This window comes from Hyperolius riggenbachi, chromosome 2, assembly GCF_040937935.1.
Source record: "Hyperolius riggenbachi isolate aHypRig1 chromosome 2, aHypRig1.pri, whole genome shotgun sequence".
Lineage (NCBI taxonomy): Eukaryota > Metazoa > Chordata > Amphibia > Anura > Hyperoliidae > Hyperolius > Hyperolius riggenbachi.
In genome coordinates this window covers 289122177-289140892 of record NC_090647.1, presented here as the reverse complement: position 1 = coordinate 289140892, position 18716 = coordinate 289122177, and the positions used below count along the sequence as shown (strand labels likewise).

Sequence of the window (18716 nt, the reverse complement as noted above, 5' to 3'; positions counted from 1 at the left end):
CCAGTACATGAAATAATGTACAATATTGTTTGAAAGTAAACATAGATACATTCCTTACATATTCTAGCATTTGATGTCTGCTTTTGATGAACACTTATTAAGATTGAAATCCATGTTCACAGGTTAAATTGCTATCCTATCCTAAATTGCTATCCTATACATCCATTTTTTTATTTTTGTTCTTTTTTTATTCTTTTTAAATCTCTGAAAGGTCTCATTCTCACTGTGTGCACTGCCCTGCATTTTGACAGACCAGACAGAGGATTGAAAATGGGACAGGTTGAAGAATGCAATGATTTTCTTTGGGCCAGTTCACACTTATCAGTTCTATCGTGTTCCACTATAAAAACGTCCTGCTGCACACATTTTTCTGGACAGAGGGTTGCATTGCCATTCATTTGATTTGCATGCCTCCACTCCAGAACAGCAGGTGAAACTGCAATGGGCCCACATCTGTTAAACACATACAGTAGCACTGACCTAGTGTGGACCTAGCCTAAAAGTGAATGTCCCACATTGCTGCAGATCTTAAGGGGTGATACGGTAGCATCATCAGTCTGAGAGACTCAAAACATATACTAAGCACAATATGGTATTTAATAATTGTAATAATGACTGTTCAAAAACTGTTCCTGTTCAGACAGAAATCCTGCTGACAAGCTACTCAAGCATTACATTCTGCACTTGGTTTTACAAATCCAGTTATAACAGTGGTAATATTTGTTTTCAGAAGGACACTTACCTTTTGCAAGGTAAATATTTTTGCTTGGAATGCTCCTCTAAAGTATACATATCATAAATGTGACCAATAGGCTTCTGGGTTGAACAGAGGTGTCCCTAAATGCCGCATTCGTTAGTCACACACACCTAATCTAAAAATACATAATCAAAAGTTACAGGAGTTAGAAAAAAATCTGTTGAGTCCATAATAAGTTCAAGAGATATTTGCTGATGAAGTAATCTAAAAATGAAAGGTCCTCTTTTAAAAAAAAAAAAAATGTTGGCCCCTTTTCTTTTGTTGGTTCTTAGTGTAACAGATGGTAGAACTATCCAGAGCCCAATTCAATTAGTTGTTCTCCAGGGCTTTCTCCCAGGAGATATTTTTTTTTTTCATTAACCTACAAAATACCTTTTCAGCATTTTGCAAATAGAAAAGTAAGTAGGAAAATTAATATCAAACTTTAGTTAATTTGGAAGTTTAAGTACTTTTTTTTCCTTGCTGGGTGCTGCAAACATATTTTACTGATAGGCTGTGAGAACATTCCCATGAGAAAGCTTAGGAGAAAAGTTAATTGAATCTGGGCCCAGAAGGAAAGCTCTGGAGCTCGGCTACCTTGATCTCCAGGTGCTTCTTCAGCATCCTTAGTCTACATACACTCTGGAAGCAATTGTGGTAATCTAGTACAAATATTCAATGTCAGCAGCTTGCACTTCAGTGATGTGCTCAGTTGGATAATAATCTGCACACTAATATTATAGTTCAGCTGCAGGTGGATGCACCATATTATCTTACTGATCTGTCCATAGGACAGCTGAGCATCATGTCTGTACACGGATTATTGGCCAACTGATGCCCTAAATGAGCATTAGATGAGCTGTCATTTTAGGAGGGAAAAATATTGCGGCTTTACGAAGCTTGGGTCTGAAACTGAGTGTTTTAATGTACAGTACACAGATCTGGCGGTTTTAATATCATATGATGCCTGTATTTTGCCCATATGTGCGGTTGCTTTAAAGGGCAACTGAAGTGAGAGGGCTATGGAGGCTGCCATATTTATTTCCTTTTAAACAGTACCAGTTTCCTGGCATCCTGCTGATCTTCTGCCTCTAATACGTTTAGTCATAGACCATGAAAAAAATATGCAGATCAGGTGTATCTGACAAGATTAGCTGCATGCTTGTTTCTGGTGTGATTCAGCCACCACTGCAGCCAAATAGATCAGCAGGGCTGCCAGGAAACTGTCCCATCGCTCCTTGTTTGTTCACATGTGTGTATGGAGCTTAACAGAAAGTCTCCCTAGCTAGTGCTATTGTAAGATAACACAGGTTGAAGGAAGTACACTTGCAGACTGATGATGATGATCTAAAGATGCCTGGAAGTTAATTTTTTTTATTTTATTATTAGATGTGAATGAAACTAAATAATTATCCTATAAATACTAATACTTTGTGGTTTTGGCTTTTTCTATAGGAAGAAGTTCGTCAAGCAGTCACAGCAGCAGAACCCGTCCAGTACTACTTTACTCTAGCCCAGCAGCCAGCAGCTGTGCAAGTACAGGGACAGCAAGCCACTCAGCAGAACGCAACTTCTACCACTACCCTCCAGCCTGGGCAGATTATAATTGCCCAGCCTCAGCAAGGACAGGTCAGAAAAAACACTTGTTTGTTGATTCTTGTGCAACTCCTGATTCCTTTACACACTTTGTTACAAACGTCTTATTGTAGACATAACAGGCGATTTGCCCGATCCATCCAGCGGATCAGCTCACACGACTGTTGGACTGATATAACGCAGTTGCCCACGCGTGTATATGTTGTTTGAGTGAACTGGGCTTGTTTTGAATGTGGCCATGTTGTGTAGTTCATGGTTTTGCTTGTGAGCACAGTATGGTTCGTCATTTAGTTGGTTGGTGCATGGAAAATACAAGTCGTGCAAATGGTTTGTCGTGGAGTTGGTTGTGCACTTTGTTGGACGTGTGTATGAGCTTTTAGCTGAGACTTAATGCAAGTTTCAATTACCTTATCTGGTGTAGTATTTGCTTAAAATACAATAGCACTCAAAACCTTGGATGTAGAATTTGTTCCATTGAAGTCCCTAAATCTTTTTAGAATCTTATACATGGTACACACCATGCAATTTTCCGTCAGATAGATGGTCGAATCGATTATTTCCGACAGATCTGATTTCCCAATCGAAAACCAATCCTGTGAACATGCTACTTAAGTTATTTAGTAAACCTCCTCTCTCAGGACTTTGGGAAGTGCTGGTTTGTACAATTAAAATTGCACAATCTATATCTAGAAACAACCTGCTGCTCTATGATTATTGTTAAAATTAAAAAAAACTTTATAAGCACTTGACATGTCATCCTCCTTTAGACCCTCACAGATCAAAAGAAAAAGCTGACCCCCACCTCGGGCTGCTAAATTATCTTGCACCAGGGAGTCAACCAGTCCACACCTGGATCCATACAGGGTGCCATATACTCATCAAGAAAAGAAAGGAAAACTGGGTCTCGACCAGCAATGCTACAATTTATTATACCATAGTCACAAAACACACGACATTGGCCTTTATCAAGTGTTAGTAAGTTGAACATAAATCTAACACTTGATAACAAAAAGGCGAGACCCAGTCTTCCTTTCTTTTCAGCTAACTCTGAGGGCTGGTGCACACCAAAACCCGCTAGCAGATCCGCAAAATGCTAGCAGATCCGCAAAACGCTTTTTTTTATTTTTATGAGGCGTTTTGCGGATTGCTGCTGCGGTTTTCAGTATAGTAGATTTCATATATTGTTACAGTAAAGCTGTTACTGAACAGCTTCTGTAACAAAAACGCCTGCAAAACCGCTCTGAAGTGCCGTTTTTCAGAGCGGTTTGCGTTTTTCCTATACTTAACATTGAGGCAGAAACGCATCCGCAATCCAAAAAATGCCTCACCCAGGCATTTTTCGTTTCTGCAAAACGCCTGCCGCTCTGGTGTGCACCACCCCATTGAGATACATTGACCAAGCAGATCCGCAGCCGCAAGCGGATCTGAAAACGCCCAAAAAGCCGCTCGGTGTGCACCAGCCCTCACAGAGCACCAGCCTGAAGTCTGGTGTGGAGAATGGTTATGAATTTCTGATTCACCTTACACTTCACACATGGGTTGTTAGAGTGCTATTTGGGGTGTGGGTGCCTAGAACATAACCTGACACCAACACTGAACATGGTGGTGGAATTGTGCTTCAAGTAATATCGGCACTAAGTACAGAATTAGTCACAAGGTTTGCGTTTTAACAGCTTAACTGTAAATGCACAATCCTAAATGTGTATTGAAGGATACAAAGACCTATTCTATTTTGGAATGCACAGTCACTATGGCTGTGCAGGAGCTGCACAAGTGCAATACACAGCTATGTCATGTTAAATTGTGAACGGTTTTACTTGCCACATGTAACCACTTGCCTCCATTTTTCTATTTTTCATGCAGAGTGCGCCAGTGACCATGCAAGTTGGAGAAGGTCAGCAAGTCCAGATTCTCCAGGCTCAGCCTCAAGGACAGACACAGCAAGGGCAGAGTGCAACAGGACAAACCATGCAGGTTATGCAGCAAATAATAACAAACACAGGAGAGATCCAGCAGATTCCGGTATGTACTCCCATGGGCTGCTACCTATATACAAGCTAAGTGCAGCTAGACTTATTTCTGTCTAGTAAATTACCAGAGTTCTAAAAGAATACCAGAGCCCAAAAACTTTGGAGAAACGGGGAGAACAGGCATATACTACTACTTGTCATTATGCCCACCGCTCCTCCTGTCCTCTCCGTAGCTCACCTAAAAGCCCCCAGGATTGTCTTCAGGCTGGCTCTGTCGGGCCTGACTACTTGGGCTGGGGTGAGCACACCCTAGAGCCGGGAGCACTCTGCGCATGCGTATGACATCACTGCATCATGTGCATGATGTCATACATGTGCGCTCCCAGCCACAGGCGCGCTATACTTAACATTGATGCTAAATCGCCTCAGAAATCGGCAAAAATGCTGCAGGACCCGCGCTTGCATTTGGGAAAAAATCACATCGCTCTGGTGTGATCCATTCCATTCTAATACATTTGCCAAGTGCTTTTTAAAGTGAAAGCATTTTTAAATGCGGTGTGCACCAGCCCTTACTTGGCGAATAAGCTGAGAGGAGTAACCACCCCATGTATGGCATGATACAGCTCAGAGCAGTGATCTATAGATCACTGAGCTGGATTGAAAACATGGAGTTGTTAACTAGTAATATGGTACAAGATAAGTTTGAGTAGTATTGGATATATTTCTTATATTGAGCTTTGTAAGCACTATTGCAATAGCAAAGAAAATTCACTTCATCAACCGTAAAACATGGATATCATTAAGAACATAATCAAACAAAATATTCTACAACTATAATAGTCATCTACACTAAAAATTGCTCAAAACACTGTTTACAATTAGGTGGAAGATATTGTGTACAAGCCTCCTTGTGCAAAAACGTATTTCTCAAACTTTGTTCTAGGGTAAGATTGCTGGAAACGAATGCATAGGTAAAGGTTCAGTACTTTTCAAATCACTTGTTATAAGATTTTGAGCCGCCAAGACCATATTCATCGATGGTGTACAACGAGAAGGCAAAAATAAAAGACACATTTATTTCCAAATACAATATTGTCACCATACATAGTGCTAGGAACATAATCTAAATCTTGTAATAACCAGAGTGGATAAGCAAATACAATTTGTGGGTTTAACTTATAATTAGAACTGGTTTTTTTTGTAAAGCTATAATGGATGTAAATGGAGAAATGGTGTGTTTCCCTTTATGCATAGAATATAAGGTAATTACTAATACAACATTTTCACACACTAAAAGCCTAATTTGTCCTGGAAAAAAAAAATATTATATATAGAGATAGATAGATAGATAGATAGATAGATAGATAGATAGATAGATAGATAGATAGATAATTTAGGTGTGATAAGTAGTCATAAAGTTATTGGCGAATGAACGGGAACAGTCCTAATATGTGAAAATTGGTCTCGTGCTGAAGTGTTTTAAATGCTATTGTGTAATATACTTATAACTGTATTTTTCCATCTCCCCTATACTAAGTTCTTGTTGTTTTCAGGTCCAGCTTAACACGGGGCAACTGCAGTATATACGTCTTGCTCAACCTGTATCTGGAACACAGGTGGTGCAGGGACAGATCCAGACTTTAACAGCCAATGCTCAACAGGTAATCTGTTCATTTTTCACTATATTCATTGCTTTTCCTGATGTGGAGTTGGGCTTTAGGGGTTGTATAGATGTTTCTCCTTTTCTTTTTTTTTTTTTTTTCTTTGCAGTTCAGTAGCATTTTAACATTAGTTTTAGTGTAGGTTGACTACAGCTCAAATGCAATTTTCTCAGTGGTTCCAGATGTACATGAACAGTGTTAGTCAGTTTAAGCTGAGAAAGCTTAAAGGACAACTTAAGTGAGAAGAATATTGAGGCTACCAGATTTATTTCCTTTTAAACAATGCCAGTTGCCTGGCAGCCCTGTTGATCTATGTGGCTGCAGTAGAGTCTGAATCACACCAGAAACAATCATGTGGATAATATTGTCAGGTCTGACAATAATGTCAGAAACCCCTGATCTGCTGCATGCTTGTTCAGGGTCTATGGCTGAATTTATTAGAGGCAGAGGTTCTGCAGGCTAGCCAGACAACTAGTATTGCTTGAAAGGGAATAACTATGAAGTAAAATTTTGCACAGTTTTGTGTTAACACTTCTAACCTAGGTCTTTAAGTGTTTATCACTAAAGCATTTCACGTAAGAAATGGAAGAGGTAGTCTGTGCGATGGCAGTAATAGCTTGTATTTGGGGTTGGTCAGTGAGATGTAAGTAATTCTAGCTTGGAAAATGCAGGTGTCTTACATATTTTCATCAATCATATTTTTTTGAAAACAAAAAGAAGCATACAGGTAGTCCCCGGTTAATGAACGAGATAGGGACTGTAGGCTCGTTCTTAACCTGAATCCGTTCTTAAGTCGGAACACCATTTATAAAACGTAGACTCCATTGGAATAGTGAATAGGATGAATATGCATATCTTTACAAAGAATGCAAGTTATACAGGGGTCATGTATTCTGACTAGAACACATTACTAACAGTAGTAAAGAGATATACAAATTACATAGTCTGCCCTGTAGATCTAGTAGGCTCACTAATCCATGTACAGTTAAGATCATAAATTGAAAACTTATAGTATGACAGTACTTCTATAATAGAAAGAAACAAACACAAACATATCATAAATTATAGGGAGCTGAGATATATAGAAAATTACAAAATGTATTCATCAATTAGTACATAGCAAAAAACACATGAACAATTACCACATGATTAAAATCAATTAAAACTCCTGATTCTATAGCTCTAACCATATACCAGACCATTAATTACAGGCAGCATAACTTGCAGGTGCACCTATTATAAACAGGTATAAGCATGCATTAATAATCTTCAGGCCTCTTTAAATCGATATATGATAGGCTATAGAGCGTCATCCATTAACAAAGCAATATCTTCAATTCACCCTATGTTCACATTATATTGCCACTTATCCACATAAAGCATTCACTGGATACACCCCCATTACGTGTAGCATCCAGCTACACAACCTTGTTAGCCTTAAGGCTCATACACACATCAGACCATGGTCTTTGGAAAATGAAAGATCACAGACCAGTTTTACCCCCTTCCATGTAGTATGAGAGCCATACCTACACAGTCTATTCTATGGAGCTGAACTCCCCATCAGAAAAAAAAACTTTTCAAGATGCTGCACACACAGATGCTGTACAGACACAAAAGATCAGTAGCTGTAAAAGATCTGTTCCTGCCAAAAATCCAACCCTGCAAATTGCAATGATAGTCTATGAGATCTGCAGATCATCATACACACATGATTTAACTGACAGATCTGCAGATCTGAAAATCCAACCTGGTGGATCTGATCTGCAGATGAATGTCAGTTAAATCATGTGTGTACGATGATCTGCAGTTCTCATAGACTGTCATTGCAATTTGCAGGGTTGGATTTTTGGCAGGAACAGATCTTCTGCAGCTACAGATCTTTTGTGTCTGTACAGCATCTGTGTGTGCAGCGTCTTGCAAAGTTTTTTTTCTGATGGGGAGTTCAGCTCCATAGAATAGACTGTGTAGAGTATGGCTCTCATACTACATGGAAGGGGGTAAAACAGATCTGTGATCTTTCATTTTCAAAAGACTATGGTCTGATGTGTGTATGAGCCTCTAGACTGCAACCGGATAACGATTTAGGCATATAAAGCATCCAGCAGATAGCAAAAGATCAGCAAGCAGGCACTTTCGTTATTAGTATAACTTTTTATAGGACCAAGTCGGTCAGTGTGGCCATTACTCACGTGCCCTGTCAGGTTAACCAGGGACTTAGCTGGCAGCGCAGCAAAGTTCGTATTTGAACAGTCTTTTTGCGGCGATCCTATTCAGCCGCCGCACCAGCAAGATGCCCGGGAGTCCGGCCAAACTAAGGAAGAGGGGCGGAGGCTAGGGTGAATCGCTGCAGCCACGGTAGTGGCAGGATGACCTCACAGAACACGTGACGCGTTTCGCCAATAGGCTTCCTCAGACGTGCATGGGCGGAAGCAGAGTACACATCATACTTATAGTCATCTTATAGATGCCGCCCATTACTTTGCGCATAGCGTGGATATCAATTATGCTGACTATGAAACCAGCAGACTCCATCTAGTCGCTATTTTTGAAAGTGACAGGCAGAGCAGTTCAAGTAAGAGAAGCAAAACTCCAAGAACATTTTTAAAGAAATACTTTCAGATTTATGTCACAGTTCATGCCTTTTGGCTGCATAGAGCCACATTTATAAATCCAAAATTATTCTTTTTTCAATAACTGACGGTCAAAATCGCCTCTTCTTGGGCTTATGTTTAATTTATAAATTCCTTTTGCTTTCAAGAATCTCGAATCTGAATTATGAAACGTTTTGAAGTGCATAGCTACAGGGCTTTTTTCACAGCCGGATTTACCGTATATACTCGCAAGCAAGCCGACCCGCATGTAAGCCGACCCCCCCACTTTTACCCCAAAAAACAGGAAAAAATGATTGACCCTCATGTAAGCCGGGGGTAGGAAACGCTGGCCGCGTGATCCCCCCAGTATGTCCCAGTATAGCTAGTATAGTGCCCAGTATAGGTAGGTAGTGCTCAGTATAGCAAGTAAAATGCCCCAGTATAGCTAGTATAGTGCTCAGTATAGCTAGTATAGTGCTCAGTATAGCTAGTATAGTGCTCAGTATAGCTAGTATAGTGCTCAGTATAGCTAGTATAGTGCTCATTATAGCTAGTATAGTGCTCAGTATAGCTAGTATAGTGCTCAGTATAGCTAGTATAGTGCTCAGTATAGCTAGTATAGTGCTCATTATAGCTAGTGAAGTGCCCCAGTTTAGCTAGTATAGTGCTCAGTATAGGTAGGTACTGCTCAGTATAGCTAGTAAAATGCCCCAGTATAGCTAGTATAGTGCTCAGTATAGCTAGTATAGTGCTCAGTATAGTGCTCAGTATAGCTAGTATAGTGCTCAGTATAGCTAGTGAAGTGCCCCAGTTTAGCTAGTATAGTGCTCAGTATAGTGCCCCATTATAGCTAGTATAGTGCCCCCAGTATAGCTAGTATAGTGCCCCCAGTATAGCTAGTATAGTGCCCCCAGTATAGCTAGTATAGTGCCCCCAGTATAGCTAGTATAGTGCCCCATTATAGCTAGTATAGTGCCCCCAGTATAGCTAGTATAGTGCTCAGTATAGTGCCCCATTATAGCTAGTATAGTGCCCCCAGTATAGCTAGTATAGTGCCCCCAGTATAGCTAGTATAGTGCCCCCAGTATAGCTAGTATAGTGCCCCCAGTATAGCTAGTATAGTGCCCCCAGTATAGCTAGTATAGTGCCCCATTATAGCTAGTATAGTGCCCCATATAGCTAGCATAGTGCCCCATATAGCTAGCATAGTGCCCCAGTATGGGTGGGTGGGTAGGTGCTGTCCCTCCCCGCTCCCCCCGCGGCCGCCGCTGCTATTACCTTAGGCGGCGCCGCTTCCTCTATCCCCGTCCTCCTCCGGTAAGTTCGGTAACTCATTCACAGCAGCGCGCCTCTCGCTGCTGTGATGACGAGGAAACCATAGAGAGCGGCTTCCTGTAGCGCGATGCCGTTACTATGGGAACCACTCTCTATGGTTTCCTGCGTCATCACAGCAGCGGGGGGCGCGCTGCTGTGAATGAGTTACCAGAGGAGGACGGGGATAGAGGCAGCGGCGCCGCCTAAGGTAATAGCAGCGGTGGCCGCGGGGGGAGCGGGGAGGGACAGCACCTATCCACCCACCCATGACTCGCAAGCAAGCCGACCCCCCAACTTTTGGCCCACTTTTGGGGGGTCAAAAATTCGGCTTGCTTGCGAGTATATACGGTAATATTATTGACATGTTCCTGTATCCTATTCTCTCATAGGTCTATATGTTTTACCAATATACATTTTATTACAACTGCACCTCAGCTGATAAACCACTTTGTCTGTACCACAATCTATATATTCTATCGTCAAGGTTTCTGAACTATTATAGTTGGGAAAAACATCTCCCTTTTCCATATATGGGCACATAGAGCAATTACAGCAACGAAACATTCCCTTTTTGTTTTTTCTCACCAAACCTGGTCGATTTTTTTGGTTTAAACTTACTACTCACAAGCACATCCGAAAGGTTCCTGCCACGCCTTGCTGCAATATGAGGATAATCTCCTACCATGTCTTTAATGATTGGATCTCTGCCTAACAGATGCCAATGTTTGGTAAGTATATTTTTAATTTCGTTATAGTGAGATCCATAGGTGGTCACAACTCTGACCACATCTGGATCATTTTTTGCCTCCCTAATATTTGACTTTTTGGATAGCAGTTCAGAATGCCTCTTTGAAAGAGCCTTATAATAGGCTCTATTAATAATATGTCTAGGGTACCCTCTAGCTAACAGTCTAGTTTTAAGGTCCTCTGCTTCAATTTTAAAATCTTCAGTTTCACTACAGTTGCGTCGCAACCGCATGAACTGTCCAGTAGGTACAGCCCATTTTTGCGCTGGCAAATGTGCAACAAATGTGCAACAAAGTGTTACCTGCAGTCTCTTTGTGGAATGTGCTCGTGACCAACGAGTTCCCAACTTTTTTAATCTTTAAATCCAAGAAGGAGATCTCTAAGTCGCTGAAAGTGTAAGTCAAAAATATATTTGTATCGTTGTTCAGTTCGCCAACAAAATCACATAATTGGCTTTCAGTGCCTATCCAGACAACAAGTATGTCGTCCACATACCTAAGCCAGAGGGCGACGTGCTCCCGGTACCCACGCATACCCCCAACCACGACCTCCTCCCAGAAACCGAGGTGTAGGCACGCGTAGGACGGAGAGCACGCTGCCCCCATAGCCACGCCTTTTTTCTGTCTGTACAATTCCCCTTTAAATTCAAAGTAGTTATAATTTAGTATTAACTTCATCATATCCATAACATATTCAGAATGCTCTTGCTGATCTTTGTATTTCCTTTCCAAATAGTAATTTAATGCTTCTAGGCCCTTTTGGTGCGGGATGGACGTGAAGAGAGACCCCACGTCCAAACCCACCAAAAGCCAATCTTCTTCCAAATGCACGCCAGCAATCTCGGCCAGAACTGCCTTTGTATCCATCACAAAGGATGGTAATCTTTGTACTATATCTTTGATTTTGGACTCGTCAAATTGAGCGACCTTCTCCAGGGGGCCATTATTACCTGACAATATAGGGCGCCCAGGAGGATTTTTTATATTTTTGTGGGGTTTTGGTAATATATAAAACGTAGGAGTAGTGTACCGTATTTTTCGGACTATAAGACGCACTTTTTCCCCCCAAACTAGGGGGAGAAAGTGAGTGCTTCTTCTAGTCCAAATGCTAAAAATTTGGAGTGTTTACAGCGTCTATCGGCTGAGTATTTAGGAGACGGAGATGAAGAGGATGTAAGTTACGTCTGCGGGGAGAAGATTTAGCTTTTAATGATCTGCCCTCTGCCTGAATCCGGAATGCAGGGTGAAGGTAGAGATTGAGCTGGGCAGCGTGTAGAATGTGAATAATGTGTGCCTTTCCGAGAGTCTGTGAACTCTGCTTGCGGGGGAGGAAAAGATCTGTTTACATGTTTTAATTGTCTGCCGCTGCCTGCAATAAATCTGACATGCCGGGTGAACAAAGAGAGACGAGTCGCTAATATAGCAGTGTGTGTGCACTGAGGACTGTGAGCTTGACTGCCTGTGTACGGGGAGAAGGTCCAGCTGCTTTTAATTCCCTGAAAACTGCGTATGTAAAGCTTCCTTGCCGGGTGAAGGGAAATAGTGAGCTGATGAATGTAGCAGTGTGTGCATAGCATTGAGCTGCTTGCAAGTTGCTACATATGATTTGCCGATCAGCTCACTGTGTCTCTCTGTCACCCGGCATGTAAGCTTTACATACGCAGCTTTCAGGGAATTAAAAGCAGCTAGATCTTCTTCCCGTACACAGGCAGACAAAGCTCACAGCCCCTCGGCCCTTCACTCGGCATGGCAGCAAACAGACAATTAAAAGCTCCTGGATCTTCTTCTCACGGACAAACTCACAGCCTCTCCGCTAGGAGGTAGGAACCAGCTGAAACGAGAGCGGGTGGAGGGGTGGCCGAGCTCCAATTCACATGTTGCTGATCGTCATCTCCAGCGCTTCTGACGTCTGTGTGATGACGTCTGGGCATGCAGGAAGTTTGTGTGCGCTGCATGGGAGGGAGGAGGCTGCGGTGTTCCAGACACAGCAGATGACATTATGGCATCATTATGATGGAGGAGACTTGTATCCCTGCACAGAGCTGTATCAGGTGAGGGTTTGTCTCAGGGATTAGTCTAATTGGTGGTGACAGGGTGGGTTACTGTACTTGGGGGGGGGGGGGGGGGGGGGGGCAACAGTGGTTAGTGTAGTTAGTGGGGATTAGTTTTATTATTGGTGGCAGGGTGGGTTAGTGTACTTGGGGGGGCAGCAGTGGTCAGTGCAGTTAGTGGGGGACTCGTTTTAGTATTGGTGACAGGGTGGGTTAGTGTACTTGGGGGGCAGCAGTGGTTACTGCAGTTAGTGGGGGACTAGTTTTATTATTGGTGACAGGGTGGGTTAGTGTACTTGGGGGGGGGGCAGCAGTGGTTAGTGCAGTTAGTGGGGGACTAGTTTTATTATTGGTGACAGGATGGGTTAATGTACTTGGGAGATAGATACAGCTTGGGGGAAGCTCCACAAGATGCCCCTGCACCATAGACACACCAGGTTTAGACATTTTTTTTCCCCTGGTTTTTGCCCTCTAAACCTAGGTGCGTCTTATGGTCCGGAGCGTCTTATGGTCCGAAAAATACGGTGTATATCAACTTTCAAAAATTTCATTTCTCTCTCCAACAGAACTCAATCTAAATAGCCCCATATTATTTTATCATTAATTTTATCTATTCTTTAAATGGATTTTTGTATATCCTTTCATAGGTAAGTTTATCATTCAGTAATCGTCTAATCTCTTTTTCGTACATATCTTTGCTCATTATCACTACGTTCCCTCCTTTATCACTTCTCTTAATTTCTATTTCTTTATTATTTTGCAATTCCTCCAAAGCTTTTCTCTCTACACTATTTAGGTCATCCACCCCTCTTCTTTTCCAATTAATCATTATTAGGTCCTCTGCAACTAGGTCCATAAACATGGCCGTATATTTGTTACTGCTTAGTGCAGGCATATAGTTAGATTTTGGGCGTAGTATGTAAGACAGGGGGAGGTTCTCCATGTTCCACCTCATAGAGAAGGTCGCTCAAGTCAAGTAAGTGTATCAACATCCATTTCTTGACTATCAATTTGGGCGTCTGGGGGAGTAGTGGTGTACATTGTCTTAAGAAGAACCCGTCTTAGAAATAATTGAATATCCTTATACGGCTCAAATTGATAATTAAATATCCTTATACGTCTCAAATTCACAACTAGCTTGTTTAGGGCAGAAGGATAAACCTTGTTGCAAAACTTTAATTTGTGGTTCACTTAAAGGTACATCAGTCAAATTAATAACATCAAAATTTAAATTTGTTACCGGGAGGAATTGCTGGCTCTCGCCTGATTCCCCTGTGTTTGCATGCCTTCTCTTCTTACCACGCTTTCCTCTTCTTCTAAATTTCCGTCTAAAAAAAATCATCATTTTCACTAAATTCATCATTATCATTATTTCTATTTTTGTTTCTTGGATTACTCTTCCTATTTTTCCTCCTATCTGTATTCCTATTCTTGTAACTGTTCTTTCCTGACTTTTTCAAGATCCCAGATTTTCCGGACCCCCCACTTTCCTGTCCTGAGGAGTCCCCTGCTGACTCTTCAGAGGTATTGCCCCAGTCGACTCTTCTACCTTTCCCTCTCCTTAAACCATATTTTTGGCCACTTAAATTGAAAATATCCCCACGTTTGTAATCTTCAACGTCTCTCAAAAATGTATTTTCTTTATTATTTTTAATTCGTTTGTTCTCTTTTTCTACAATATTTTTAAGTTTTGTGTTTAAATCGTCAAAATTAGGATAATTTTTAAATTCATTGAGCTTCAGAGTACTAATCTCGAGCTCTTTTTCTACATCTTTAAATTGTATTTTTTCTTCTTTAGCAAAAATTTTCATTACACGGATACCGTGTAATTTACATTCAATCTCCCATTCTGGGAGCATTCGAAGGGTCTGTAGATGTTCAGCTGGGGCTACCCTCTCTCTGATTCCCCGGGGGATAATCTGTTTATCAATATAGCTGTCCATCCCTAGGATTTCCCACTTTTTTTGACAAATTTTATAGATATCTTTTGATGTTGTCGAAAGAGGCGTACTAAAGTTAATTTGGCCTCATTAGCTACTTCCACCTGCATTTCATCATAGACCTGCTGCTCGTCAGAGTCTAACTCAAAAACTGGTACATATGCCATTTAAGTCTTACTTAAGATCAAAATATAGGGATATCAACCATAATTACACAATTAATTCAAAAACACACCAATTATCGTAGGATATCGACCCAAACCACTTAATCAAATCTCTGTCACACCTATTAAAAAAAGAGATTAACAATCATAAATTATAGGAAGCTGAGATATATAGAAAATTACAAAATTTATTCATCAATTCATCAAAAAGCCCTGTAGCTATGCACTTCAAAACGTTTCATAATTCAGATCCTAGATTCTTGAAAGCAAAAGGAATTTATAAATTGAACATAAGCCCAAGAAGAGGCGATTTTGACCGTCAGTTATTGAAAAAAGAATCCTTTTGGATTTATAAATGTGGCTCTATGCAGCCAAAAGGCATGAACTGTGACATGAATCTGAAAGTACTTCTTTAAAAATGTTCTTGGAGTTTTGCTTCTCTTACTTCAACTGCTCTGCCTGTCACTTTCAAAAATAGCCACTAGATGGAGTCTGCTGGTTTCATAGTCAGCATAATTGATATCCACGCTATGCGCAAAGTAATGGGCGGCATCTATAAGATGACTATAAGTATGATGTGCACTTTGCTTCTGCCCATGCACGTCTGAGGAAGCCTATTGGCGAAACGCGTCACGTGTTCTGTGATGTCATCCTGCCACTTCCGTGGCTGCAGCGATTCACCCTAGCCTCCGCCCCTCTTCCTTAGTTTGGCCGGACTCCTGGGCATCTTGCTGGTGCGGTGGCTGAATAGGATCGCCGCAAAAAGACTGTTCAAATACTAACTTTGCCGCGCTGCTGGCTAAGTCCCTGGTTAAACTGACAGGGCACGTGAGTAATGGCTACACTGACCGAATTGGTCCTATAAAAAGTTATGCTAATAACGAAAGTGCCTGCTTGCTGATCTTTTGCTATCTGCTGGATGCTTTATATGCCTAAATCGTTATCCGGTTGCAGTCTAAGGCTAACAAGGTTGTGTAGCTGGATGCTACACGTAATGGGGGTGTATCCAGTGAATGCTTTATGTGGATAAGTGGCAATATAATGTGAACATAGGGTGAATTGAAGATATTGCTTTGTTAATGGATGACGCTCTATAGCCTATCATATCTGGATTTAAAGAGGCCTAAAGATTAATGCATGCATATACCGGTTTATAATAGGTGCACCTGCAAGTTATGCTGCCTGTAATTAATGGTCTGGTATATGGTTAGAGCTATAGAATCATGAGTTTTAATTGATTTTAATCATGTGGTAATTGATTGTTTTTTTGCTATGTACTAATTTATGAATACATTTTGTAATTTTCTATATATCTCAGCTCCCTATAATTTATGATTGTTAACCTCTTTTTTTAATAGGTGAGATAGAGATTTGATTAAGTGGTTTGGGTCGATATCCTACGATAATTAGTGTGTTTTTGAAACACAAACACATGTCCAACCAAAAAGTAGTCTATCAGAAAGAACCAGCTGATTCTAAAGTGTCATATTGAGCACATCCCAAACCATCAGAGCTTAAAAATTACATAGATACAAAAAAAATATACCAGGTTTAAAGTTTGATTCCCCCCATTTTTATTTCTGTGTAAGTCGATGGCTGTAGAAGAATCAAGTTGCCTGTCCAAACAGTAGACATTCACCCAAAAAGATCTGTGCGTAACTTTAGCTTCATCTACTTCACAGCAGACATATTGTATACTGCACTTACAGTATATGTATGTACTTTTTCACACTGAGTGATATCTGCAGTTTGTTTGCTGAGAAATGTAAGTTCCTTCTGTCATTCCACACATCATCTGTTCCTGACTGGCATTTCTTTATTTTTCTGTCTTTAGATTACACAAGCAGACGTCCAGCAAGGCCAGCAGCAATTCAGTCAGTTCACTGATGGCCAGGTAATTATATAACTTCATCTTATGGCTTGGTTTGCATTTGCCGGAGTAGTCCCATATCTGTATTATCTATATTTGCTGTCCCATTCCCAGGAAAGTTCCCTGCCGCTTGGAAGCAGATAAATACATTTCTTTTGAAGGAAAAATGATCATTACTGTTAGCTTTGTTCTGGGTTCGAATCTTGGGTCTTCCTGTCCAGTAAGCCAGCACCCATTTAGTAGGAGACCTTGGGCTAGACTCCCTAACACTTTTACTGCCTATAGAGCGCTCCCTAGTGGCTGCAGCTCTGGTGCTTTGCCAGGAGAAGAGCGCAATATAAATGTTCTGTGTCTTGTCTGGGTCTTTGCAGAGATGCAGCAGACAAGCAGGACTCTGTGAAAATAAGTGTATAAACAGGCAGGTAGAAAAGCATGGATCCTTTGTGCATCTCAGTCTGCTGCTGTCCGCCCTGGATAAACAGTCCTAGTGTGAACTAAGCTCAAATTTCCTTGCTTTCCCTTTTCTTTAAAAACTCCTCTTTTTTTTTCCCCCCTCAGCAATTATACCAGATCCAGCAAGTGACTATGCCGGCAGGACAAGACCTCACACAGCCGTTGTTTATTCAGTCCACTGGTCAAGCGACTGATGGGCAAGCCACACAGGTCACTGGAGACTGAAGACATGCCGTGGAAGGAAATGGGCAATAGTATACAGAGTAAAGGCACACACAATCGCCCATACATAACATACACTTACATGTGCCAACACATGTACACTGGTGGTATATTTCTCTCTCCAGTGGCTCGCAGTGCATTAATGGGGCTAGAGGTCATGTGAAACAATTTGTATGATGTGGAAACTGCATATATGGTGCAAGAGGTTTTTGTGGAAGTTCTATGCATGTGTGCCCACAGATGAGTGATTTATAAGTAGGTTCTTCAGTTTAATGATCTCCATTGTACTGCCTGTGACTTATGCAGAAGAAGCATAGACTGACGTGCCCATTACTTGGATTTCTCCGGAATATTTGTAACCAGAATGGCTTTTAAGTCATTCAACTTGTACAGTGACTGAGTGAAGCTAACCATGCATCCCTTCTGCAAGGGCTAAAGTGTTCACGTACCCATTTGTCTCCTTTCCTTGATCAGAGGCAGGCCCCGCCCTGCTTTGTGCTTGCACCTAAATTTACTTTTTTTTTTTTTTTTTCATTTTTGTCTTTTTTTTGTTGTTTAATCCACAAATCCTGCCTCCCTTCTGTGGTGGAAGGAAGAATTTAATTTTTCCTTTTAGGGTGCCAAAAATAACAAGGTCCTCTTCCACTATTGAAATATTCATAATTAATAATCATAAACTGGGAGAATAATTTCATTTTTTTTGTATTGTGCTAGTTTGCATTGAATGCATGTGAAATCTCTGCACAGACAGCAATAAAGTTTCTTTTTAGAAATAAAACCACTTTGTTTTCTTCTGATAATCACTGTACTGCTTCCTTTTTTGAATGATACGGTAAACTTCCATCAATCTTCTATAAAGCTTATTTACTTATGTAGGTATGTGGGAACAGATACATTGATGGTTACATTACACACATTTTTAAGTCATCATCTTTTTCCTCCAAAACACAGATGCATTTGATTAAATGACCACACAAGTTCTGTTTTATAAGATCATCTGTTGAGGCTGGTAATTTTGTCGCCGCCATAGACCACAATGTTAATTGCAGCTACAGCTGCACCCAGTGTATAATTTGGGTGCCTGACATTGCTGAAGCCCAAATCACATTAAAGAAAGGACGGATAGTGTTAGGCGAAGCGTTAACAGTAGTGCTAGTTTTAAAGAGACTCCGTAACAAAAATTGCATCCTGTTTTTTATCATCCTACAAGTTCCAAAAGCTATTCTAATGTGCTCTGACTTACTGCAGCACTTTCTGCTATCACCATCTCTGTAATAAATCAGCTTATCTCTCTCTTGTCAGACTTGTCAGCCTGTGTCTGGAAGGCTGCCAAGTTCTTCAGTGTTGTGGTTCTGTGATGCATCTCCCCCCTCCAGGCCCCTCTCTGCACACTGCCTGT

The 18716-nt window shown here is 41.1% G+C and overlaps 1 protein-coding gene across 6 annotated transcripts in view; it reads left to right on the top strand.

Annotated features, from left to right (window-relative positions):
• Positions 1-18117, top strand: part of NFYC (nuclear transcription factor Y subunit gamma) — a 96901-nt gene extending 78784 nt beyond the window's left edge. For all 6 annotated transcript variants that reach the window (XM_068268925.1, XM_068268923.1, XM_068268921.1 and 3 more), the window contains 5 exons: positions 2192-2365; positions 4196-4354; positions 5856-5963; positions 16607-16666; positions 17201-18117. In XM_068268925.1, the coding sequence (XP_068125026.1) occupies positions 2192-2365; positions 4196-4354; positions 5856-5963; positions 16607-16666; positions 17201-17320 (621 nt within the window). In that variant the 3' untranslated portion in view covers positions 17321-18117. The remainder of the gene's footprint in view (positions 1-2191; positions 2366-4195; positions 4355-5855; positions 5964-16606; positions 16667-17200) is intronic.
• The last annotated feature ends 599 nt before the right edge of the window (positions 18118-18716 follow it).